The sequence below is a fragment of the Melanotaenia boesemani genome, chromosome 21 (genome assembly GCF_017639745.1).
Source record: "Melanotaenia boesemani isolate fMelBoe1 chromosome 21, fMelBoe1.pri, whole genome shotgun sequence".
NCBI classification, from domain to species: Eukaryota; Metazoa; Chordata; class Actinopteri; order Atheriniformes; family Melanotaeniidae; genus Melanotaenia; species Melanotaenia boesemani.
Genome location: NC_055702.1, coordinates 18,246,996 through 18,272,956, shown reverse-complemented (window position 1 = coordinate 18,272,956; position 25,961 = coordinate 18,246,996). Strand labels below are relative to the sequence as shown.

Here is a 25,961-nt window from a genome sequence, read left to right as displayed (position 1 = left end):
GTCCATTTAATATCTTTATTATAGAAATGCAGAGGATTCAACAACAGAACAAAAATCTTACTATAAATGTTTACACAATGAACAACTTCACAAACATTCATTTTAAGACATTTTTTTCCAACATTCAAATATTACAAATAAATTACAAAACTGACGTGATTCTGCATAGGCAAAGATAATTTGAGTAACTGTATACAATAAATGTACAAGACAGGACAACTGAACTGAAAACAAAGAGGGTCGGTCCATGTCAACTCATCTATGGACTCCAGCCTCAGACCTTTTTAATTCCTTTTGTTCTTGGTTGGATATAAATCTACATTTTGGTTAGCCTCAAAAAAGGAAATCACATATAAAGCTACAACCTTTAACCACAATTATTTTATGTATGAAAACAGATGTGCACTTGGGTCAACAAGTCTGACCAGAATGATGCAATTCATCAGGATTTTGTCAGATGCGAGTACTTCAAATTAGTAAATATATATGAAAAAAAAAAACAGTATAACAAACTTTTGTTTGTATTTGTGGAGTTTTAAGACTGAAGGTGGTGTCTTGACAGAAACATGAGTAAATATAGCTCCAGAGAGGAAAAATAAACATTTTTACATGCCCTAAAAAACTCATACGTGATTCATAGCACAGATGGCATGAAAACGATGCGCACGTTGAAGTACATTTCTAGGAGAAAAATTAAAGACCATTATTTTCACGACTTAAAAAAAGCTGAATTTATCATAAATGTGTTTTAACAGTCAATACTTTTCAATGTTTTAGATGTTTTAGAGAATATGAATGGAAAACTAGTTGGAGAGAACTACAGGTGTCTGATTTTGAGTTAATATACATGATTATATACTCCTAATAGGTTTTTTACATTCAAAACAATTAATGGATAAAATACTGACTGACTGTCTTACAGGTGCTCTGAAATATTCTCACTATAAAAATGTGTGAATATCCAATTAAATCCACCTTAATTTACCTTAAAATTAACATTTTTTTCTGTGGATTGTCTTGAATTTCTGTCATACTGATTCACCTTTCAACGGTATAAAACAAAAGAAAATAAGTTGTGGAAAAATAAAAGGAAATCTGGTTGAACAAGTGGGGGAATAGTCTAAGAGCAAATTTGTTTTGATGTCATAAGAGTACACAAAAAAAATGTTCACATTGAGGTTGGTGATGTGCTACCTACAGTAAGTCAGGCCTTACTTCAGCCATCACTGACTTCTAGTCTTTTTGCTTGAGCTCCATTGTTGATAAGGACTTTTCAGGCTTTTTTGACTTTCTGTATTTGTAGGCAAAAAAGCTGGTGGCCACCAAAAAGACCAGGCCAAGAACCAGCAAGATCCACTGGCCAGCTATGGCAGCTGCACTGTCCACTCTCATTCCCAGGAAGTCCACTTCATTTTCACCTGCAGGATCTATAGAAAGATAAAGAAACTATATTACGCCAATGTGCGCAGTAGCTGGGTGGAGCACCCACAATTTCATCAAAATTGTGGGTGCTCCACCCATTCTTTTCAAAATTGAAAAAAAATATTTGAACTCCGATAGACGAGCTGTAGATGCTCCACAGGGGGGAGCTATATTTTCTGTAAGTCTTTTTTCATTATAACCAGATACCACAATAAATATAGTTTCTGTAAATAATTTTAGATTTTAGTTCAGAACTTTATTACCAAAGAAATTTTGCTGGAAAAGAAGAAATATAAGTGCATGAAATATCTTAACAAATGCCACATATTCATATATCTTTGTGAACTGTGGCAGTTTCTTGCACCATATTGTGGATTTATCTTAATCTCTGACAGTAGTGCTCCCCTTTTACCAAGTACTTCTTGTGCAAATATTTCACCAATCTAATCTGCATACAACCTTTCAGCAGGATCTCATCATTAAAATGAGAAGAGGGGAGAATTGATTTCACGGTGAGCTGCAGCAGAGTAGCAAAAACAAGATGCCACTGTGTGCCACTGTGCCCTTTCTGTCTGGGAAGCAGTCCTGCAACATTTGGTTTTGACAATGGAACACTCATTTTGGGCAAATTTCAGGCAAAGACATGCATGTTTCCGTTCTGTATTAAAATATGTAAATGCATGAATGGGAAAGGACGTACTTGGTTTCCAGTCGTATTCAGGCCATCCACGAATTTCGTTGTTCTTGTTGTTCTCTGCTTCCAGCCATTGGATGAGAGGCTCAAAATACTCCATGAGTGCCTGGGCACTCATTTTGGACTGGCCTGTGATTATGGCCATGGCTTCAGGCCAAGGCTTGCTGAAACCAAGCTTCATCACATCACTGCAAACAAGTCAAAGGTGAACTCAGAGGAGATGACAATGAGTAGTAAGAGTATGCTTTGGCATCACACATTAATACAGTGATAAATAGAATTATGTCCACACTAACCCCAGCAGCTTCCCAGCTTCCTGAGATTTGTAGATATCACAAGTGTGTAGAGGCCCAACATGATTTGCAGCAGTACACAGAGCTTTATGGAACTGAAACTGGATGATAAAGCTCACAAAGTACCTAAAAATAAAAGGTTCTATTAGGACTGAGCATCACTGCTAAGTAGTGCAAAGAAAAGCATTCTGTTAAACCACTACTTGTGACAGCGAGGGCTTCGAGCCATGTAATCACAGGTGAGAGAACAATCTTATATACAGGTTTTAAAAACATCTTTATCTGATCTATGCAAAGATAATTTGAGTGTGTGAAAGCAATTATCAACCTATCTGTAATAGAAGAGTAATAGAAGATCACCTGACATATGGCACGTTTGCAGGGATGTGGAACTTTGCACCTGGATCAAAGTCATCCTCAGTGCGGATTACAGGTGGACACAGTCCCTGGTACTTCATTCTGCAATACAAATAATCTAATAGTTAAGTAAATCATTTATCACATAATCCCCTGTTCATTATGATAACCACCGCATACTGCTGTACTTTACCTGAGGTTCCACCATTCTTTATTATACTCAGTCGGTGGGATGCGTCCATCAAAAACCTTCCACCGCCATTGGTCCATCAGGTAGCCAAAAGGTAGGAAAGCAATTTTATCGAGTGCCATGCTCATCAGAAAGTTGATATCACTCTCTGCATGAATGACATGTCCCAAAATCCCAAGTGAATCCTTCGTCGCAGAATAAAATCTTCTAACAGAGCTAAATAACACAAATTATTACTCACCATGGTTGCTTTCAACTTTGTCCAGGAGGCCAATGCTCTGCAGATGTTTGGGTGTGGACACTGACAGGGCGAGGACATCACCAATGGCCTCATGGAACCCAGGGTTAGCTCCATCTCTGAAGGACACAGGCTGGTCTTTGTACTGCAGGAAGTACTGTACATGGCCCATCTCGTGATGCACTGTGACCAGGTCATCCATTGTCACAACAGTGCACTGTTTTATCCTGGAGACACAAATCCACAACTACTATGAGCTTCCTCAGGTGATGGTTCAAGAAGAATGCAATAACACAAATAACAGAATGGGGGGAAAAATTATAAATATGACGCTAAGAATAATGGGGCATATCGGCAGAACCATGAATTAATGGAATGCACAACTAGTCACCATGGCGAGGAATTAATATTCCAACACAAAACATGCTCACACAGGTGCTGAGCGGTGATCCGGATCACCCCAAAAATGTAATCACTTGTTTCTTATTCCGTTTGACATTTTCTGAAAATCCAACCAAAATAAAAAGGAAAGTGAGGAAGCTAAGCCCGAAACGTCTGCGCAGTAATAAAGTGAAACTGAATGATCAGAGTGCTGTCCGATTAATTAATATTATATAATTTCACAAATTTACGCAACAGAGTTGACAATTTTCCTCTAGCATTCCTTCCTGGCTGTTGCTGCGGCAACAGTGTTGCTTTTGGCCTTGAAGATTCATTTACATTCTTCATATTTGTTCAAGAGTAATTGTCTGCTCCTCCAAAGTGAAGTATATTGCGCTGCAGGGTTTCTCCATGTATGCGATTGGTCAGATGCTACAAACTCCACCCCTTTCATGTGAGTGCAGACTGATCAAGATGGGAAAACCCTGGGTTGAATTACTAAGTTGATAACAAGCTTCGTCGTACTGTTTATCCAGGTCCTGATTGTCTGGGTAAGTCAACCCAGGTAACAGAGATATCAGAAGTATTTTAATCGTGCTCCGTCATACAGGCCTCAGGACTGGTTGACAATGAATACTCCACAAATGCCTTAGTATTTGGATTAATTTTAACCTCTTACTCAGCATATATTTTAATAATGTATATGATTAAATTACAATCTTGTTAATCTAAGATTTTATATAGAATCTGTTAAATGCAAGGCTAGCAGAGATCCAGTGAAAAAGCAATTGGGCTCAACCTGAAGTCTTTTCGGTTGTAGAAGTCCCATGCAGACGCGTGGCACACAACCTGCCGTCCGTCAGACGGCTTCTCTAGCATGGCTTTATCCCAGAATTCTTGTGGCATTGGCAGAAGACCCAGAGAGGTAAAGAATCTGTCAGATTCCTGAAACATCATGGTGGAGTTCCACCCCTAAAACAATAAAAACAAAAGAAAAATAAATAAATTTGTATCTGTAACGTTGACAATTTTGCCAGGAATTACATATTTAATATTTGAAGAATCAACTACTTAAAAAGGAAAAAAAACATGGTAACAGTGTAAACAATTTATGGTTGGAAAAAATATTGTTATCTCTTGTGCATCTATTTGTGTTCTCATGTTTGCAGGGGTCATTCTGAACCATTTGATGCATCCATTTACCTTAGCCACCATAGCTGGTGTGGCATCAACTTGCGTGGCATGTGGGTAGGGTATGACCAAATCCATAATGCCAGACCACGTCTGTGCCCACATGTTACCTAAAGAGCAGAGGACAACAATAACTACTCATATTTCTAACTCTAAGAAGTTAGGGAGCGTGTCATCCTCTGCTGTGCCAGTGTTTAACCAAGTGTGATTTATGGTTGAGAGTCAGGCCAATCCCTGACAGTATGGAACTGTCACATGCAATTTCACACTTGATGCCTCTGAAAGAAAATTAAATCTTGCCTAATCCAAATGCATCAGCAGCCAACAATATAATACCACTGGAGAATGCTCTTGTATAAATGGAGTGTGTTGGCTATAGTGTTAAAATACTTGAGATTCCATAGTGAATTTCTAGCTGACAGTGACTTTTCTTTTTCTTGAGACCTTAATCTAAACTCTGACAAGCCCGATATAGGCTAAACATGAAGCCAGCATATAGTCATAAAAATGGACTACTGTGCATGTACAACTTGCTCAAAAAGTTCATACTTACCCAGCAAATGAGCAGGAATGGGTCCTTTTAGGTTGATGTACTTAGGGCCATATTTTTTATACAGACCCCTTCGAACATATGCATGTACGTTCAAATAAAGCGGCTCCAACTCCTTCCACAGTGTCTCCAGATCTTCTTCAAAGGTTGGAGTTTCATACAGGGACCTCCAGAAAGCCCCGTTATCAGCATGGCCTACAGACAGTAAAAATGACAAATACAGTTTTAGTGAGATGTATATTAGAACTGGTAGCTCATGGTTTAGGTTCCAGTTCCTGATCAGGTCATGGATTCACCTAGAGGTGTAGGAAGCTTGGTTTTTCAAATAGAGTTACTTTGCTCACTGTGCTTTAAGTAAATATTATTGACTGATGTGCCAGAAAAACAAAGCTTAGTGTGAAAAAGCTAGAAAACTTGTATGAGCCTCTGTCTGTAGAGTATTTGAACAGCTAGCTTGTTTAAGCATAAAAAGTTAAAAAAGGAACACAGCTGTTTTGCTATGTGTAACATACTTGCCAACATTGGAAATTTGTGATAATATATGCAGTAATACAGAATATCATCCCTGGTGATATGGCTCATTCTTTTGGAGATCAATCTTTATATCATTTAAAAAATATTTAAGAAAAATGTTGCTAATTCGAGCTGTTTCCAGTTCTTTGGGCTAGCTAAGCTAACCATTGTGCAGCACACTTAAAACATAAATGGTCCAGATGCTTTCACCTAAGTGAAACTTTCACACAACAAAACAGTTGAAGGGTTAAAAAAATAAAATAAAATAAAAGCAACATTAGTTAAAATTTTTTCTCAAGACATGTGATGAAAGAATTAGCACAAGATTTTAAACAGCTAGCTAGCTGCTGTGTTACCTCGATGTTCCTGTCTGTGGTGTGGTGATTAACCTGTGCTTTAAATAAAGGATTGGTACCAACTGTCCACAGCTGAAATGCTCATTAAAGAAAAGTTAAGTATTTGTGAAATAAATTTGTTTTTTGTTGGTAGTCTTACTCTTCCTAGTCTTTCCAGGGAAGGTGTGCTCTCACATGCTGGATAACATGCTTCACATTTTACAGTGTAAAGGGTAATATATACTGACAGCCAGAAGTGTAAAGACAGTTAACAAAGGACCTGTGGTACTGCTTTCCTGTGGCATTTTGACAACTTTTTACATTTTTGAACAGGAGAAATTGGTATTCTGAGATTCTGAATATGGTTAGAAAAAAAAATAGATCTTGAAGTCATACCATTGAGCACAGCAGCTTTGTTGGCTAGTTCAACATATCTTTTATAATCCTGACGAAGTACTTTGCCGGCAGCATCTCTCCACCCTTTCCAAGCAAACAAGAGTTCATCATAATCCCTGGACTCTGCCATGATCTTCTGGAGATCTGAAACACACAACACATTTTCATATTTGAAACTACAGCTAGTTTACTATGTCACATATTTGCTTGTCTTATGACACAACAAAGGGTAATTTGTGATAATTACTACATACATGACATCTACACATAAGTAGCCAAGAATTTCCCCTTACTGGCTACTCCTCATAAATTTTCTGCTCATATACTGCATTTGTTTTTCCATTTAATTAAAAATCTATTTACATTTTATAGTACAGTTGACAAATACTCCTTCGTGTTACCTGGATCCAGCGGATGACATTGTTTATTATCTCTGCAAACTTCGGCCACACTGTATTTTGTCTCCATGTTGGACAAAAGAGTGTTATACTGCAATGACAAAAATAAAACTTTAGATTCCACAAATAGTAATCAGCTTGTTGTGATATGAGACACCCATCCTCATTTCATTATAAAAAAAAAAAAAAAAAAATACATTTTTCTTTCACAAACAGCTGAAACAAAGTGTTTAATAAAAATATTTTGTTCATTCTGATCTACGATGTGTTATTTTAGTGCTCCCTTTCATTTTTGAGCAGTATATATAAAGAAACTGAAAGCTCAGCATTGCTGTGACATTTATTTCCAAGAGCAGTTTATGTAAACCTTTGTATAGAAACAACCAACATAGAAAATAAAAAAAAAATCTGAAAGGCTTTCATACACACCTCTTCCAGTTCTGCTGAGGGGAGTGCAGCCCTCTCAATGTCACTTAGTTTTTTGATAATACGTTTTACTGAGCTGTCCTGGAAGTCAGTGGTGTCATATTGACGGGCCTGAAGTCCATACTTCAGGGTATGCGCGGACATCTCCAGGTTCTTCTCAAGCTGGAGGACAATAACGGATAGGTTTGATCATCACACAACAGTATTAAGAAATAACATGTATTAGATGTATAAATAGTTAAAAGACACACTCAAACATGTATGGCACACCATTATTTAACAGAGTAAGGTATGCATGCATGGTTTGGTTACAGATTTAGTGATTCGTTGACAAACATACACACACACAAAAAAAAAAAGATGATATCGTATAAGCTATGAACAATTCAACAGATCTTCAGGAAATCTCAGAGAGATGGTCTAACCATGGCCTGCTTATTAGCTTCATTGATGTCTGTGTTGTAATTCCAGGATGCCTCGGTGTATGCATTCCACACCACTTCAGCTGTGCTGTTGTATTCTTCCAGAAATTTCTTGGCAACAAGCTCATCTGTATTCTTGTCTAAACAAAATAGAAAAGAGGAAAAAAAAATTCTAAAACAGTTTAAAAAAAGCTCATGAACTGTGAAGACCATGCATTTGTGTGTGCTAGTACTTTATTAAGAATATGGTTCATGAATTACCATGTATACTTTTCGTTTTTGCATCTTTTTTGAGGACATTTACTTAAAATGGAAGAGCTCCGGTATCATTATACAATACATTCTTTGTTATCATCCTGACTTTCATTTCAGAGGAACTTCTTAGGTTTACAGTTCTTTCTTACCAATATCCTCAGGGTATCCCTCAGGGATGGGTGGGACCCAGTTAAAGTCAGGCCATCCTAAAGTCTCATTCATATTTTCCTTTTCCAGCCACTTAATTACAGGTTCAAAGTATTTCATTAGTGAACTGGCATCCATCTTATTTGTGCCTATAGCCTCATGGAGGACCTCAGGCCAAGGTTTGGAAGAGCCAGCCTGAAGGACTTTCCTGGAGAGAAAGGAAAAATCATTACATATCTGTTTTGCACATCATGTTATTAATTTTGTGTGCAGAACAATTATTACCATCAATCAATTCACATACTCTAGAATAGCTCCCGCTGCTGCAGAGCGGTAGATGTCACATGTGTGCAGAGGGCCAACATGGTTGGCTGCCTGGCACAGTTTCTCATGAAACTGGAACTGCAAGATGAAGCTGACAAAATACCTGCAGTACAAACAAATGCATTAAACCAACAGGATATAAAGGAATGGATAGAAAATAGTTTCATCTGACAGTACACAGGCTGTGTTTGTTACAGTAAGTGTCTCATGTTACACCTCCCAGCACAAACAAGCTGGGAGTCGCACTCTTAAACAGCCTTGGCCTCTGCAACAGGCTTCCTGCAATTGTCGAGTAACTGCATCATTTTAAAGATCACAATCCAAAAACAACACAGTACCATCATTTCCAGCCATTCTTGCATATGTATGCTCTTCATTTGATTCACATATTTACCCATATATAATCCAAACAAATTACATCTAAAACTTCCAGCCATTATGCTTTTGGTTTAAATGGTGTCCCAGCACATAATTACTCAGGAAACCTGGAAAGCTGAATGTGCCAGCTTGAAAATATGATAACTAGAGTCTTGATGCAACATAAGGCTACCTAATGTATGGTGTGTTTCCAGGGATGTGATATTTTGCCCCAGGATCGAAGTGCTCCTCTGTACGCTTGGTGGGTGGGCAAATTCCTTGATATTTTGTTCTGGGAAGAGAGATAAAAATCAAGATTCTGGCAGGAAGGAAATCATACACAAGTTCTGAAAATGTGTTTTTAATTGCCATTAAATATATCCATTTAGAGCCAGCTGAGCATTTCCCACCTTAGGGCCCACCATTCAGCATTGTACCGCTCTGGAGGAGTGCGACCACTGAACACACTCCATCTCCAGAGGTCAATGAGGTAGCCGAAGGGAAGAAAGGCTATCTTCTCCAGAGCCATTTTCAGCAGGAAGTTGAGGTCAGTTTCTAGAGAAACAAAACCTGGGATTCATTATCTTTATTTAAATCTAAAAAAAGAAATATATAGAAGAATTCATCTCAGTTGTCTGATGTCAGCTCATTCACATCTTTGTAGGAGAGCACTGAGTCATCATTACCAGCATCAGAGGTCAGAGACTCCAGCAGATTAATGGTGTGCAGATGCTTTGGTGTTGAAACAGAAAGAGACATGACATCGCCAACAGCTTCATGAAAACCGGGGTTGGCTCCGCGTCGGAAGCCCACAGGCTGGTCCTTGTACTGCAGGTAATACTGGATGTGGCCCATCTCATGGTGAACAGTGAAAAGCTGTTCCATCGTCACTGTGGTGCACTGCTTTATCCTAGAGGAGATTAAATACATATTGTTTAGTTTCTAGATTTAAAGTTTTATCAGCGATAACTGTAGTCAATATCTACATATTCTTCCAACTTGATGTGCATATATGCTAAACCAACATTTTACCTGAAGTCTTTGCGGTTGTAAAAGTCCCAGGCAGATGCATGGCAGACAACCTCTCGATCATCAGGCTTAACAAGCATGGATTCTTCCCAGAATTCCGTGGGCATCTCCTTTAACCCTAGAGAAGTGAAGAACTCCTCAGCCACACTAAACATATGCGTAGCATTGTAGCCCTGTAAAGAGGGAACAATGCCATTTGTCAAAAGTAATTCTTTAAAAAGAAAAACATCACTACAGTAAAGCCCTTCATACTCACTTGTTGGACCATTTTGTCTGTCACATCCAAGTTGGGTTTGTCAGGATATGGGATCATCATATCATAAATGTTGTTCCAGGTCTGGGCCCACATATTTCCTGAAGGGGAAGGTTTTTAAAAAAATGAATAAAAGAAAAATACATTGCAGCACCTTCATTCACTGTAATGAGTCTGATCATTTAAATAAAAAAAAAAAAAACTTAATGTACTGGATTGCAACTATTTAATTTATAACCTTTAAGGAAATGCGTAAAGGAAAATTAAAATTATTGGGGGGGTGGAAAAGACTTCACTTTTTTAACAAGAGGGGCTCTCATTTGCAGATACTACATGCATCTTACCTAACAGGTGGGCCGGGATTGGTCCTTTCAGGTTGATGTACTTGGGTCCGTAGCGGTTGTAAAGCTGGCGACGCACAAAGGCATGCAGGTTCAGGTAGAGTGGTTCAATGGTTCTGAAGAGTTTGTCTATATCTTCCTCAAAGGTTTCAGTCTCATACCAAGATCGCCAGTCAGCTCCAGTGTCTGCAAATCCTGAACATCAAAAATTCAACATTTTGCTAATCAGTCATTTATTCTTTTGTTTCTTCTTCCTTTTCACAAGATGCAAATTATCACTTTATAGTCTTTTGAATTTTGTGCTCCCTGTCAACAGGGAATTACTCACCATCAGCTTGAGAGGCTTTGTTACTAAGCTCCACAAACCTAGGATAGTGCTTTCGGAGAGGCACACCTGAGGCATTGTGCCAGCCCTCCCAGGCAAACAGCAGCTTCTTATAGCTCCTGGAGTTGGCCATGATATCTGTGAGCTCTTCAAAAACATGAAAATTTCCACAGCCAGTCATAACAGAGTATTTCCTAGTCCATTAATTAAAAAACAATCACAATGTACTGGTGTTTACATGACTTTCTGCACCTCACTGGGAACAATGACCCTTTATGAGATGTTGGCTTAAGAGTTTTAACAGCTCTTTGATATTATTTAAAACTTAAATGTCTCTTCAAAATAGGAAATGAAGGTGAAGATAAAAAATAAGTTAAAAATAAAATAAAAGGATTCCAAAATATAAAAAGCATGTATTTCAGATGGGAGGTGCCTCATCTTTGGTGTATACCCAGTTCCACCATGAATTGTTTTTATAATGGAGAAACAAATACTATTGTGGCTGTATCAACATTAATGAACCCACTCCACTTTACGAGCAATTCTTCCTAGCTAGAGGGAATTGTTTTGGCTCTGTTACATAGTCTGTGCTGGTAAGTGTTTCTCACAACTGCATTAAGGCAGTTGTAGCTGACAAAAGACAAAAGACCATTGTTCACAATAAATGCTTATAGCATTCAAAGCCACTAACCCATTATGCTATAGCTTTTCACTCAACGTGCTCGGTCATATCCATTAAACTTCCTCTTGAACCCTCTCTGAGGTAATTCTGCCCATCCTGTTACTTTCAGGAACAGATAACATCTAAACCACTTACTGATGTTATTCTCCCAAGTCTTCCTCTGCACAAAACCTTTCCTATTCTTCAACACTGCCATGCTACTCCAAAATAGCTGTTTACTCACCAGGCTCGAGGCTCCAGCTTACATTTGGCTGTGGGTACACCTTAGCCGTTGAATAAATACTGTCCATGGTGCTCAGAATGGTGTTATACTAAAATCATGGAAAAATAATGTATTAATTTTGCTCTAAAAGGTTACATGGAAACCTAAAATTTACAGAATATGACAAACCTCTTCTCTCTCAACCTGTGGAAGGTTGGCAGCACCCAGTGACATGATCTTTTCCATCAGCTTCTTGTCTTTGGGATCAGCGAGAGAGTCGAGAACCTCTTTAGAGAAGGTCTGCTTGGCCTTCATGCCCCATGCTTCAGAGAAGGCTTGTTCTTCAAGAGTTGCATTTACCTAAAAGGTGCAGGACATATTGATGACATTGGCATTTCTGGAAGCACAGAACTGAAGCTAAAACCCAAATGAGTTGCTGGAAAATGCACTGTGAAAAATAGATATATCTACTTCCATTCATAGTGTACAGAGCAGACCAATGCTTACTATCACCAGGTGCATCTGTGCTGGGAAAGATATTTCTATATCAGAGTTGTTTACAGTCTGACCTCAAAATGACATGCATGAATGACATGTATGGATGATGCTCTGCAGAAGAATGCTTAAACTTCTCCCTTTAGATTTTTTATAGCCCTTTGAAGAGGAACTGTTCTCCTTGCATAATAACAATTTATAAAATTAATGTATTTAATTCTTAGGATCTCCATTTTGCAGAATTCTCTCCGCATAGAGCTGATTAACTGAATTGTCACGGTCAGTGTTGAAGTTAATATATTGTGCAGTGAAGAATGTGCAATTTGATAAGCACAAATTAAACAGAAAATATGCAAGAAAACACAAGTCAGTAAAATACCAACATATGTAAAAATATGTGCAACTAAAGGTATGGCTGCAGTGCACATCTCACATATGATTTTTTTAAACCTCTTTGTGACAGCAGACTTGCAGCAGTCTGTTTGAAAAAAGATCAGCTGTACCTCCAGTGAAGAACGGAAGGATGTTAAGAATTATTTAGGATTTAGACCATTCTTGGTGACAATAAGCTCAGGATCTGAAGGTTGGTGCTTAGATTTAACACATCACTATGTCATATCTGTTCAAGATTGAGAATCCCAATTTTTCAGTGCAATCAGTTATATTGAGTCATTGGAAACAAGATCAGAAAGTTGACTAACAGTTGCAATGTGTTTGTGTGAATTAAACTGGACTTGATAATTTTCCATTTAATCAGTTTCCTTAGCAGGGTAGATTTCAGATTTGTATTGGGTTTAGGTCTGGGCTCTGGCTGGGTCATTCCAGGGAGAGGTCAAGCCTCTCTTTTGTTGATCTTAATGTAAACTTGAGTCAATGTTGTGTTGATAGATGGAATTCTTTTGTAACTTTCTAGCAGGTGTCTGAAGGTTTTGGGCCAAAAGTGACAGGTGTCTGGATTGGAACCATCAATAAATTCCTCCGCATTTACTAAAAGCACCATTTTCAACTGAATTGTACAGGTTATAAGTCACATTAAATAGGCATGAAATTTTTTAAATTATTTAAGTGGTTTTATTTTTTTTTTTTTTTTTTAAATCACAAAATCTGGTATTTTAATAGGTGTGGTGGTTAGCACCGCAGCGTCACAGCAAGAAGGTCGCTGGTTCGAATCTCAGCTGGGCTGGGGGGAGGTTCAAAACACTGAGGGTGGTGGCCTTTCTGTGTGGAGTTTGCATGTTCTCCCCATGCATGCGTGGGTTCTCTTAGGGTACTCCGGCTTCCTCCCACCATCCAAAGACATGCATGTTAGGTTACTCTAAATTCTCCCTAGGAGTGAGTGCGAGTGTGAATGGTTGTTTGTCCCCTATGTGTTGGCCCTGTGATGGACTGGTGACCTGTCCAGGGTGTACCCTGCCTCTCACCTGTTAATGCTGGGATAGGCTCCAGCTTACCCACAACCCATAATGTACTAAGAGGTACAGAGAGAGAATGATGTTTTTTTTAATTAACCAAGTATGGATTATCATGGCCTTCAATACAAGCAGCTAAGCCCTTTGAACTTGATCCCCTGGCTTGTCATCTCAATATAAGAAATATAAAATACACATAATAAACCCTTTTCTTAACAGTTTTGTTCTCCAGCCTCTCTTTTCAGCATTTTTATTCAGCCCTTGTAACCTGAATTTGTGGCCTCGCCTTGTTATTGTGTTGCTTGACAGCTCCTTCAACACATCAGTCCTGTGGGATCAATAAAGTATTCTATTGAGGAAGGACAGGAATAATATTTTTAGAAAATCCCACTATTGTGCACATGCTCACCTACGGGCCCACTCAATTTCTAGAGCTCCTTTTTATTGGCACTCTGAAAGCTCATGGACATTGGTGTTCTCAGTATATAATAACAAAGCTGACAGAATGGACAGAGTAAAGACTAGAGCACTAGATAGAACATTTGCTGCACATTTATTCACATTCGACTGCAGCAATAACAATTTGTGCTCTATTCACCTCCAACATTTTGTCACTCCCCCCTCCCAGCATCATGGTTTTGCAGCTCCTTGGGTCATGCATAAAAGAAGCAGCATATAGCTGTACAATAAGCAGACATTGATGGAAAATTCCAATATCAGCTCACATAATGACATTACCCAAGATCAATGCATTGTTGGTCACAGGTCAGCATTTGCTAAACGCACATCCTGACAAAGCTGTCACAACAGTGGCTTCTTTCCACTGTTTTTTGTGGAAGTGTCTTATCTGCTTCTCTCAAAGCAGTCACTAAAATAACAAGGTACAGGAGAAGAGAGGGGAAAAAAAAGACATCACGCTAAAGTATTAACACTGACCTTTGCACTCTTGCTGTCAGTCGCTGTTTCCAGCCTGCCTACACCCATCCATCTAGAAGGATAATCACATTCTCCAGGAAACACAAGGATAAGGGCAACAAGCTTTTGCAAATTCCTGCATCTCTCCATCTCTCTACAGTGGTGTAAAAGTGTTTGCCCCCTTCCTGATTTTCCTTTTTTGTTACACTTAAATGTTTCAGGTCAAACAAATTTAAATATTAGTCAAAGACAACACAAGTAAATCCAAATCTACATGGTGAAAAAATGATTGCCGCACGGGCCGCCCCCCACTGTAAAATCATAACTGTTTTATCACACCTACGTTCAATTTCTCTAGCCACACCCAGGTCTGCCTACTGCCCCACCTGTTCTCAATCCAGTACCAAATCAGGTACTGAGGACAGATGGGTCAGAAGGGAGAGTTAGCATTAACCCCCCCCGAGAAATTGGGTACCAAGCCCCAATGATGAATGAGAGAACAACTGACCTGAGGGATAAGATCATGGCTAAGATTAGAGCCTGTCAACCCTGACACCAACTGACAAGAATGAGTGAAGTACCACCAGAAAGTATTCTGATGTGAATGCAGCAATAACAGTCTCTACTGCAACCATCACTGAAACCAATGAGTTGAGATGCAGTACAGCAGCAGTGATCCTGGAGATGCTTGGCCAACATATCATCAACATGAAGGACAAAAAGTAGGCACCATGGAGGAAGAGGTTGGAAGCCCAAATCAAGGCAACTTAGAGGGAAGTTGGTCAACTGTCATAACTCCAGAAGGGTATAACCACAAAAAGGGTACCAAAGAGGTTCAGCCATATGTCCATATCAGAGGCTCTAGAAACTGCCAAAGACTGAGGAGATACACAAGAGAAACAGAGGCCTGGAAAATAAACTGGCTGTTCCCCACTAACCCAGCTAAAGTGTACTCCCAGTTGCAGGGTAATACCACACACATTAACCCACCAAGGCTGGAGAAACATATGGAAAAACACATGGGAGAAGGAGGCATCAAGGAACAGTGAAGCACTGTGGTTAAAAGAATTAAGAGCGACCACAGCTCCATCCCTGAACAAGGCCCAGTTAATGTCACAGTGGCAGATATCCAGCAAAGAATCTCATCTGGCCTGGACATGATCCATGTCTACTAGTTTAAAGACGCTAACTTTACTCCTAGCAGCACAAATGAACCAACTGCTGAGGGATGGGACCCAACCTGAATGACTGATCAAGATGGACAGTCCTGAAACTTAAAGATCCCCCGAAGGGAACAGTCCCACCCAACTATCAGCTGATCACCTTCCTCTCCACAACATGGAACTTCCTGACGGGCATCATGGTGGCTAAGATAAGTAGGCACATGGATCAATACATGACAGAGACAAAGAAAGGCATTGGTAAAGGTACCAGAGGAGCCAAGCATTAGCTAATGGTTGATAGAACTGTCGCCCGAGACTGCAAAACCAGACAGACAAACCTGCACTGCCTGGATTGATTACCAGAAAGCCTCATTGCCACATACATGGATCCTGGAATGCCTGAAGCTGTTGTAGTAGAAAAATTACCTAGAGTCTGGAATGAGTAAAAGTATATAGAGTTTATTACAGGAGAATTACTGAATATAAAATTATTTGCAAGTTGAGAGCAGTCTTCTGACCCACAAGAAGTCAGCAGAGAACTCTCCCGATTCATCAAAGAAAAACCATTTTATTCAGCTGGTCTTAGGGCTGGGCGAATAATCGATAAAATCGATAAATCGAATTTTCCATTTCTGGATATTTATTTTTATGAAAATCTGGATTTTTTTTTTTCCCCCATAGTAAGTTAGCACCAGACTTAGCCCTCCCTCCACACCAGAACGGTGTTTGTCTGACAGATTTTCAGTGAAGTGACCCTTTACTCACGCCTCGGATTTAGCTGTGCGTATAACTGCAGTGAGAAATGCTGCTCTCTATGAGATGCAGAAGTCAGCTTAACCCACAAACCCTAGTTAAGAGACAACCTTCATCAGGGGAATTATTTCTGCAGTGGATCCTGTATGATAAGGATCCAGATGGAAAGAGATCACGGATGCAATTGTGTCACATTTTTCTATGTAAGATATGAAGCTGAAGGACAGTTTCAAAACTGATAAAGTCAGAGAAAGAAGACTGGATGGCACCACTCTCTTTCCAGTTCTCAGAGGAGAATCAAGAAACCCAAGGACCAAAACAGGCTGGTATCATAAACAACTATTGGTATCTAGCAGGTGTGCGTCTTCGAAGTACCAGCCTTAACTTTCCCGTATCCAAGGTCTGGGAAGAGAGTGGTCACTCTGACCTATCTCTGACCTCACACAAGCATGAACAATAACCCAGCAGAAAAAGAGTAACGCTAATATTTTGTAAAATGAGAACACACAATATGAAAATGTAATAGTAAATGTATTAATAAATGAAAATAAAACCGAATAAACGTGTGATTATTATATGAGTATATGTGAGTGATTACCATATGCAGCAAAATTACTTCCACAATGTACAAGATCAACAACACTCCAAGAGCTTTCATTAAAAACTCAATGAGGCTGTGGCAGACCACACTTGAGGCCAACTTCAAGCCAGCTGCACAAGTCTCCATCAAATGTAGCATATACCAAGAAGATGCCCTGTCCCCGCTGCTGTTCTGCATAGACCTGAACCCCCTCAGCCAAATGATCAACAAGTCTGACTATGGACACCGACTCAGAAATGGGGTACCTGTCTTGATGCATACACCGTGATGATATCAAGCTGTACGCTAAAGCTGGAGTTATACTCGCGCAGCATCAGGTCGGGTCTGTGTAGCTGACAGAGCGGAGCATAGGGCAACAGCATCATGTTGCAGTTTCTTTTCTGGATCTGCAGGTGGCAGTAGGGCTAGTAAATCCACAGGGCAGACTTTATTCGATGTTTCACTTCAGTTCCAGCAATTTTTTTTTTTTTTAAACAATGCTGCAGTATTTGAGAGATTGTGGAAGCAGATGAAGCAATTATCCATCTGTTGAACATTTTACGGCGCAATCAAATGAGATGTCGTTCAGCAAGAAAAAGTACAAGTAACTTGGAATACCACAAGCAAATGGCAACCACGAAGACGCCACAAGGAAAGCGTCCACAACCAAATATATTCAACGAGTAAGGCAAGTCCTGAGAAGTCAGCTCTATGGCAAGAACAAAATTTGGGCAATTTGGGCAATCCCCTGCTGGGATAATGAGCTGGCCAAGGAGGAAGTTCCGACAACAGATGTTAGAACACAGAAGCTGTTCACCATGGATGGCGGGTTCCACCCCAATTCCAGTGTCCAGAGGCTATACAGTAAGTGCAAAAAGGCAGGTCGAGGAGCAATGAGCATCAGGGCCACTATTCAAGCTGAAACATCCAAGGTTCATGAATACATCAGGAAGATTATTATATATATATATTAAATAATAAAAAAAATGAAAATGAAAAAAATTTTTATTTTACAGTATGAGTAACAGGGTTGCTTTGGTTAGAGTGACACATTCAGTCAAGGCTGCAATGTTTGCAAAAAATGAAAAAAATTTAAGATAAACCTTACCCTTGGTCTGTCCATGCAGTTAGCATAAATCTTGATGAGTCGTTTCCTCTGTGTTATGTGACTCACTGTTTTTCTTCTTTTCCTGACATGCTAAATAGGTTTTGGTAACAGGGTTGCACGCATGTTGGGACACAACTTCAGCACATTATTACTATTATTTAAAATATGCTGATTACTAAATTCAACTGTTTCAATAATAAGAGAAACACTTAAAAGAAGAGCATCCAAAAAAAAAGTGCATTAAAAACTTATTCCAATGGTTATATTTGACATGCAAGTTTGTCATCTACAAGAAAGGGCAAGAGAGAAATGCCATTTTAGAGATTTAGATTTTTGTGGTAGTTTGAATAATTATTTTGAACATATCTACCAACAACTAATTATATATAATACACACAAACAGTATATACTGTTGAGTGCACAAAATATTCTGCAGCTTGACCCCATTGAAGGCAAGCCACAAGTACACCTGCACAGTATGAGAAGAGGATTCTAGAGGAGTGTTCAAAGCCTTGCCTAGTATACTGACATTTTGTTGCAACAGCTGTGCAAGCACAGACTAAGGAGAAAGGAGGGGGAAATGAAGCTTTCTTCTCAGTTTTTTTTAATTTTGCTATGTTGCATACACAAACGCGCCACTCAACACATCTGCAAGTACTTTTCCTGCTTTATTGCTGGCATCCTCTCCCTTGTCTTCAGTTAATGCAAATCTTACTTGTGGGGTGATTCAACTATAAAAGCTTCTGTTATGATTACTTTGTCTCATAGTTAGTCTCTGCAAAAGCCCACTTTATAATGATTAAAAGAGATGCCTTTTGCTGCCAGCAAATAAAAGTGGACTTTAAGAGCCATTTGTGAGCATAAAACAGCATATGTGAGCATATGCAGCACTGCTTCCATGGGGAAAATTTCCCCCTTCAAGCAGATAATCAAATACAGCTAAACAAATAAAGCCTGCATAGGAGTATTCAAGAGAGCGTTCATTTAAAAATAAATAAATAAATAGAAGTCGTTCACACCACAGGCTCTCATAACTGACTTTATATCTAATAACACCCAAGCAGAGTTGGCTGCATTAGGGGGAAACTGAGCATACAATTCTGGAGAGAGATGAATAATGGTCATTTCCAAGTCAAGCAGAGTTAAGCTCCACAGAAACCTTTGACCATGCATCCATGTGGTGACGAGATGCCAGCACTGGCAAGACTCCTCCAAGCTGGAATCAACAAGTTTGGCACACAAGTAAAATGAGCCCAAAAACATATTCTTACCTGAAGCTTAGAGTTATGCTCAGTCAAGTTGGTGTTGTAGTTCCAACTGGCAGAGACACTGAGAAAAAGCACCTCTTCGGCAGTGCCGTTGTAGTCCTCCAGAAACCTCTTTGCATCAGCGGTGGTGTTTGTGTATTCCCCTGGCAGCCAGCTGTCTCGCAGAGCTTCAGAGAACCCAAGGACTGGCAGAAGCAGCAGTACGGATAGTAACCTGTTCATGCCAGCACCCATTGCTAGCGCCCTTTACAAAAAAAAAGAGTTGATGGGATAACTCAAGTACAAGGGATCAAAGGTGCAAAGGCTAAAAATATCCGTGGGACAATGAAGTTCAAATACACCGTGTCTCCCTGAAGCTGCTGTTTCATTTGCTTCTCCAGCCTGTCTGCTAGTGGGAAAAAAAAAACGCACAGGAGCCAAGGCGAGCTTCTTTTTAAGTGCCAGTTTAACCCAGCCCACACTTTTCTGCAGCCCTCCCTCTTGCCACTTCACAGCTGACCACAGCTCGCCGAGTAGAAGAGAGGTGGAGCGCACACTGGCGCCAGGTGAGGCTGAGCAGCGCAGCTGCACGTTTCATTTTGCTAATTAACCTCCCCGTTCACGTGCCGCAGTGCAAAATGATTGGATCGCTGGTCGGGTGCATTCAGAATTTTTCTGTGCAGTGTCCAAAGTCGGGTGCGTATCCGCTACTAGTGAACACCTAGAAAGCTGCGCGCGGTGTTCCATTGTGCAATGCAGTATGTGAAAAGTAAACACACCTCCCACTAGCATACGCCAAGTTGCATGTGTATATAGACTGGAGGCTCCTCAACAGGCAGCAGTGTTGCGTCTGAGATGGACTCTACATTTTTACTCTGTTCCCTCCTTTAGCTTGGAGACAACAAGAGGAGGGGGGTTTAGGGGGGTACACAGGAGGAGGGTGACAGGGCTCAAGCCAGAGGATTGAAAAGGCTTGCAAAAAAGTGCTATAAGGGGCTCACAGTGTATTTCCTCTTCCCCACCATAAATTCCTAAGGTCCCCATTAGTGATCAACGAATACAGGCTGTCAATGAGAATGTACACTACTGTAAGACAGTAGCAACACTTTCAGTCTGGTGTTTAGCATCTGAAAGTGTCTGCAACATGCAGCAAGCCTTATTTCACTGCTCCACAATTATTTTTTTGTGTTCCTAAGATAAGAGCAGGAGCAATATTCCACTGAGCTGTTTTTTCCTGAAAAAAGAAGCAAATGTGTTTCGTCTTACCATAATTACTGTTTAAACTAAACAAGACAGATCCACTTAGCTGCTTTTGATCTCAAATGAAGCCGTTATCTCATTCTGCTGGAATCCTTTGGGAAAGCGGCTTGCGTAGCTTTATATTACGCAAAACACAATTTCAGACAGAGAAATATTCATTTCTTTCTCTGTATATAACTCAAGCTCATAGCACATATTTATTTTTTGTCTGTCTTAAACATACATCACTTGATTTTTTTTATAAATAAAATGGAGACAGAAACAATTAAGGCATTATTGTTGCTCTAGGCAGAGAGTTTACAGTGTGTGAGGGAGATAGCTTGTTTGAATAAATGGAAATTTTATAACAGTTAACAGGTGCAGGAGCAGACATACATCAACACTAATTTAAAACCTAATTTTAGACCTCCTTTAGTCACTCTTATATCAGTCTTGTTTGGCTTTTTCCTGATTCCTGGGGGCTCTTTCAGCCTCTAGCTGTACCCTATTTCATTCATTGTGCTGTTCTGTTTTTATATTTTTTGGAAATTTGCAGCTTTACTTTGGCTGTGATTAAAAAAAAACGAAAAAAAAAAAAAGAACAATGAAGCTGCAGATATCAGCTAAAAACCTGCTGTTGAAAAGATGCAAACTCAGGGAACAACAGATCTGGATGACATGTGACTGAGTGACTTGATTCATTTCTCGGATTCTGTTACTTAAACCTTACAGAGCTGCACAGCCTGTGTGGCCATGTGACATTTTCCCTACTTTATTGCGTCAGCAGGCGCATCACTGCAAAAGAAATATGTTAGTACAGCTGAGCAGAAACAAAATGGTGATCTTGTAAACTTGTCACATTGATTCTGTGATCTCCTTTTTGTTTTATGAATCCATGTTCAGAAATTACTGCATGTCTGTTTTTGTTGGTACAGACCAGCTGATCATTCACCTGACTGGTTACTCAGTTACACTTTAAAAAAGAAGTCACACATAAAACATTACAAGTCCTCTAAGAATACATGTCTGGCTCGTTTTACTTGACAATTTCTAGTAATATTTATTTTAATTAAAAGGGAAAATGGATCTTATAGTTGTCCAAACATTAAGCTATTCTAACAGAAGCATTGTAAATATAGGATGTTGTTTATCATCCTTGATTACAGTTACTGATATGGATCCTTCAGAATCCCTATTAACCTTGGCTGTTACATAACTACCATGAATGACTAGATATGATTTATTACGTCTAATTGATCCTTATTGGGCTCTAAAGGGAAAAGTCACGTGTAATAGACGGTCTTTGATGATGGAATTAGCTGCATAGTTGCTGATAAAGTCTTCCCCTTTGAAACAGATGAGAATGAAACCTTTCATGTGCAACAGTTTACTAAATAAAAACAAGCTCTCATGATTTATCTTGTAACCTGTTATGACTGAAGCTGACGTTAGCTGGTAAAAAAGAGACTTGGTATTATGGAAACCACTAATTGGGAGTCAACTCTCAGTTAGATCAGAAGTTAAATTTAGTTGGTTGAGCTTAGCAGGCTATTTCTGGTCAAGGCAGGAGTCGTCATCATCATCACCTCACACAGTGGCAACATGTGAGTTTTGGGGTCGTGATGAGTTCAGCTTTGAATCATTGGAAAATTACACCATTCCCTCCTGCTGATGAGTTCTGCCTCAAAAAGGCCACCAGAGGTTCACTAAAGTGCCATATAGAACATATCGGAAAAGATACTAAACAGCTCATAAACAACTCTTAATGCAGTTGTAGTCACACTTATGGTGTTGTCTGTGGAAACGTGCCTCAGATGTCCAAGGTCTGGAAGGAGGCATCTGGCTAATTATTGACAGAATGCATCCTGACTGAGCAGATAGAAAGCTGCACCCTATGATGAACTGATCAGCAGGTGGTTAGTTTCTGAGCTGACAGACTTTTTACACTCACATGTAGTCGATGATACATGATAAATTGAGCACTTGAAGGTGAAGTCATAAAAATCACATTTTATTTAAACTGCACATGTGTTCTGTAATTTTAGTCTTCCTGCAGTCACTGGCACTAATGGAAGTTCGTGAAGTGTAAAGAGGCTTTGATAGCCCAGACCATCCAATCTCCTCAAACTAGCATCTGTTGCACAATTTGGGAAGTGGATGCTGCAGAAGCTGCTCGTGTGTATAGAGAAAGTCATGTTACTGGCACAAGATGTTAGAAGCAGAAATGCAGTTTCTTTGTAGTTTAAACTAGATAGATGCATCCATCTATTTTCGCCAAACAGTTCATTTTGTCCTACTAAAAACCAGACAATTACATGACTAACACAATGACAGATAATCATGAAATTGCCTTAAAAAGTTGATACACCCAGAAAAATACTTATACATGCACAGTGGGAGAATGCAAACTCCACACAGAAATCTCCAATTATGCCACTGTACTTGGACAGAATCTGTATTCTTTCCATGTGAAGGCCTATGCTTGTTTACTGAGCAAACATATCCAAGCCATCCCCATGCTTTCTCTTTATTTCCCCTTCAGTGAGTAGCTGCCATGGATTGGTGTTGCTCAAACTGAGGATTCTTATAAGGCAGATGCTCATGAGGAGAGTGTACCTTCTGAGGACAGCTTTTGTAGTTAGATCTTCATGTGGAATGTTACATTTATTGAGATCACTGACCTTGACACCAGCCTAACAGAAATAAGACTATTAACAGTTGCACCTGTGTCACCTTTCTTATCTCTAGTACTGTGCACCCAGGTTTTACTTGTTCTGCATCTGCTGAGTTCCTTTTCAAGAGTGTTTTTTTATGTTTTCTGGATCATCTTGCTGCAAAGCTCTGTCATCTTCCTCTGTGCCTTTTGTGTGACATTGCAGTGTATTTAGTCTGAACAACATCCACTAAACACACTTCATTTAAACAGGAAGAACATAACTGGTACTCTTCTGCCAGCTCAAGAGCGCCTGCTCATTGTTAGAGCAAGGCTGTTGTTAAAAAAAAACATGCTTAGGTATGATCACCAAGTTCCACAAAAAAGGGTCTAACTGCTTTATATCATAAATGATCAACAACACCTTCTCTTGAATAATGGTTTTATTTGAAAATTATGACCAGCAATATAATTTCCAAGTCAAGCGGCTGGTTTCATACTTGCATTGCCCAGTTGTGTAAACAGGACCATAAAATAACAGTGTGCTGTAAACACTATCCTGAATGATGTGCATGGTGTACTTAGATAACTACAACTAATCTGTGGTGTGTGGGAGTCCAGTGATAAACTATCTTATCATGTGGGGCTTGTTTAGCAGAGAGAGTTGTCTTTTTTACTAACACCTCTCACTATTTGAACCTTTCCAGCACTACAATTCCAGAAGACTGAAAAAAATCACTTTGAGCGTGAATTAATAACAGAGATGGAAAAAAACACTGTGATGATCTATTTGAAGCTTTGGAAGTAAATAACATGATGTCTCAAGGCAGTTTAATAGCAGTAAGGTAAGCGTAGTCATTTTACACACCTTCTACACATCATGTTATATAATTAATTTTTTGTCTGGGCACAGTGTGTTGTGTGTCTGAATATACACACACAACAGTTCATTTACAAATAAGATTGCAACAGTTAATACGACTCCTGATTGTGCTGAGCACAGAGAAGAGAAATGTCTAATAAAGACACAAAGTCATCCAGAAATGTCTCCCTGCTGTAAATGACTCTGTAATATTAGTTACAACATACCGATAAAAGCCCTTTTTGTTGCTGAGATCTTCAATTGCCCATTATATCTAACCTGACAATCTGTCTCCGGCTATAATTCAAAGGAAAGCTGAGGCTCGAGGGAACAGTTATGATATCATTAAAAGAACATTTGCCAATAACCTTCTTGATTTTCCTTTTGAGAGTGTTAAAGTTCAAGATCACATTCAAAGTTTGCCAAGTTAACATTTATTGTATGTCAATCAGAGAATATGATACATGGAACCGTATCATAGAGACAGTAGGACCTTTGTACCAAAGTTTTTTTTAAAATTGTACAAATAAAACATCTGACCTCATGATAAAGTCAGTGGATCATGAAAGATATTACTATTTATCCTATTTTGACTATTTATCTGATAGTTTAGGTCAGTTGCACCTTCAGTTTAGTCAATACTGTAAATGTGAAGTTCATTTTTGTTGAAGGAAGATGGAAGTAATTGCAGTTTGTCTCCTGGAGACTATGAATCTGAACCAAACTCTATATCTCACCAGAGAATCATTAATTGTGAACGTCTGATAAACAATATATTTTCACATTCGAAAGTTCTGCAACTATTTTAAACCTTTGAGCCCTGTGCATATTTTCAAGGCCTCTGCTTGAAAAATATATACCCATAATGAAACCACAAGGTCTATTTGAATACCTTTAGGAAACACTTGAGAGATATATTAAATAAAATGCATAAATATCAGTATGTGTTTCTTGTAAAGGATAAATGAAGATTGCACAAAGCACTTAAAAAACCAGCACTCTCAGGATGACTATGCATATTCTTTTGAGATGACGTGGAATGATGCAGCTGTAGCTCTAAAGCTCTACCAATTCATAGTACAATATGTGAACATTATTATTAAAGTGAACAATAACAAAGTGAAAGAGCTTTTAGTACAGATAGTTCAGGCAGGATCTCCTCTGTTGTTGAGTCCCTGGGCAAGACACTTCACGCTCCTTGCCTCCAGTGTCGGCATCACTGGTGGATGGATGTTCAGTGGAGGTCAATGAGGCCATAGGCGCGGACTGGCTGCCACATTTCCATCAGTCTGCCCAAGAGCAACAGTGGCTACAAAGGTAGCTTACCATCACTAAGTGTGAATGGATAATTTAAACAATGAAAAGTGCTTTGGGTCCCTTGAAAATCTATATAAATGGAAAAAGCTATACAAATATAATCCATTATTATTATTTTGGCAGTTTAACATCATCTGCCCCCAAATTAGGGAACATCTGGTTTTAAAAGGTTCATCTAAAAATATGCAGCATTCTCCCCTCTTGGAAATTTAATAAAGTAGGGAAGGCCCATCTACAATAAACTGGGCTAAAGTAAATGTACTAAAAGTACCAGAACTGATGATAACTTCCTAAAAAGTGACACATGGTAAATGTGAGCACTATTTGGCCATAGTACTATTTATACTACACCACAGTTATAAACTTAAATGAGAACTTTTGTACAGTTGTAAACACAGCAAGGATGTTAGGGGAGGTTCCAAGTTGTTTGTACAGGAAACCTCTAACAATACAATGTATTTCGACAGGGGGTATGTATACGGACATTGTGTAACAATGT

At 39.2% G+C, this 25,961-nt stretch overlaps 1 protein-coding gene across 2 annotated transcripts; it reads right to left on the bottom strand.

Annotated features, from left to right (window-relative positions):
• Window position 1: 1 nt before the first annotated feature.
• ace (angiotensin I converting enzyme (peptidyl-dipeptidase A) 1) lies at window positions 2-20,016 on the bottom strand. Of its 2 annotated transcripts, XM_041973420.1 has the most exons (26): window positions 19,416-20,016; window positions 11,911-12,081; window positions 11,743-11,830; window positions 10,841-10,984; window positions 10,516-10,707; window positions 10,175-10,272; window positions 9,922-10,091; window positions 9,576-9,799; window positions 9,300-9,444; window positions 9,083-9,181; window positions 8,513-8,635; window positions 8,211-8,416; window positions 7,810-7,946; window positions 7,388-7,546; window positions 6,962-7,049; window positions 6,561-6,704; window positions 5,320-5,511; window positions 4,779-4,876; window positions 4,375-4,547; window positions 3,198-3,421; window positions 2,960-3,104; window positions 2,770-2,868; window positions 2,413-2,535; window positions 2,123-2,304; window positions 1,882-2,007; window positions 2-1,427 (listed from the first exon to the last, which is right to left on the bottom strand). In XM_041973420.1, the coding sequence occupies exons 1-26, from the start codon at window positions 19,644-19,646 to the stop codon at window positions 1,234-1,236; spliced, it is 3,975 nt and encodes a 1,324-aa protein (XP_041829354.1). In that variant the 5' UTR covers window positions 19,647-20,016; the 3' UTR covers window positions 2-1,233. The 2 variants fall into 2 exon arrangements, with proteins under 2 accessions (XP_041829354.1, XP_041829355.1); XM_041973421.1 differs by lacking the exon at window positions 1,882-2,007 and having other exon boundaries at window positions 19,416-20,013.
• Between the last annotated feature and the right edge of the window lie 5,945 nt (window positions 20,017-25,961).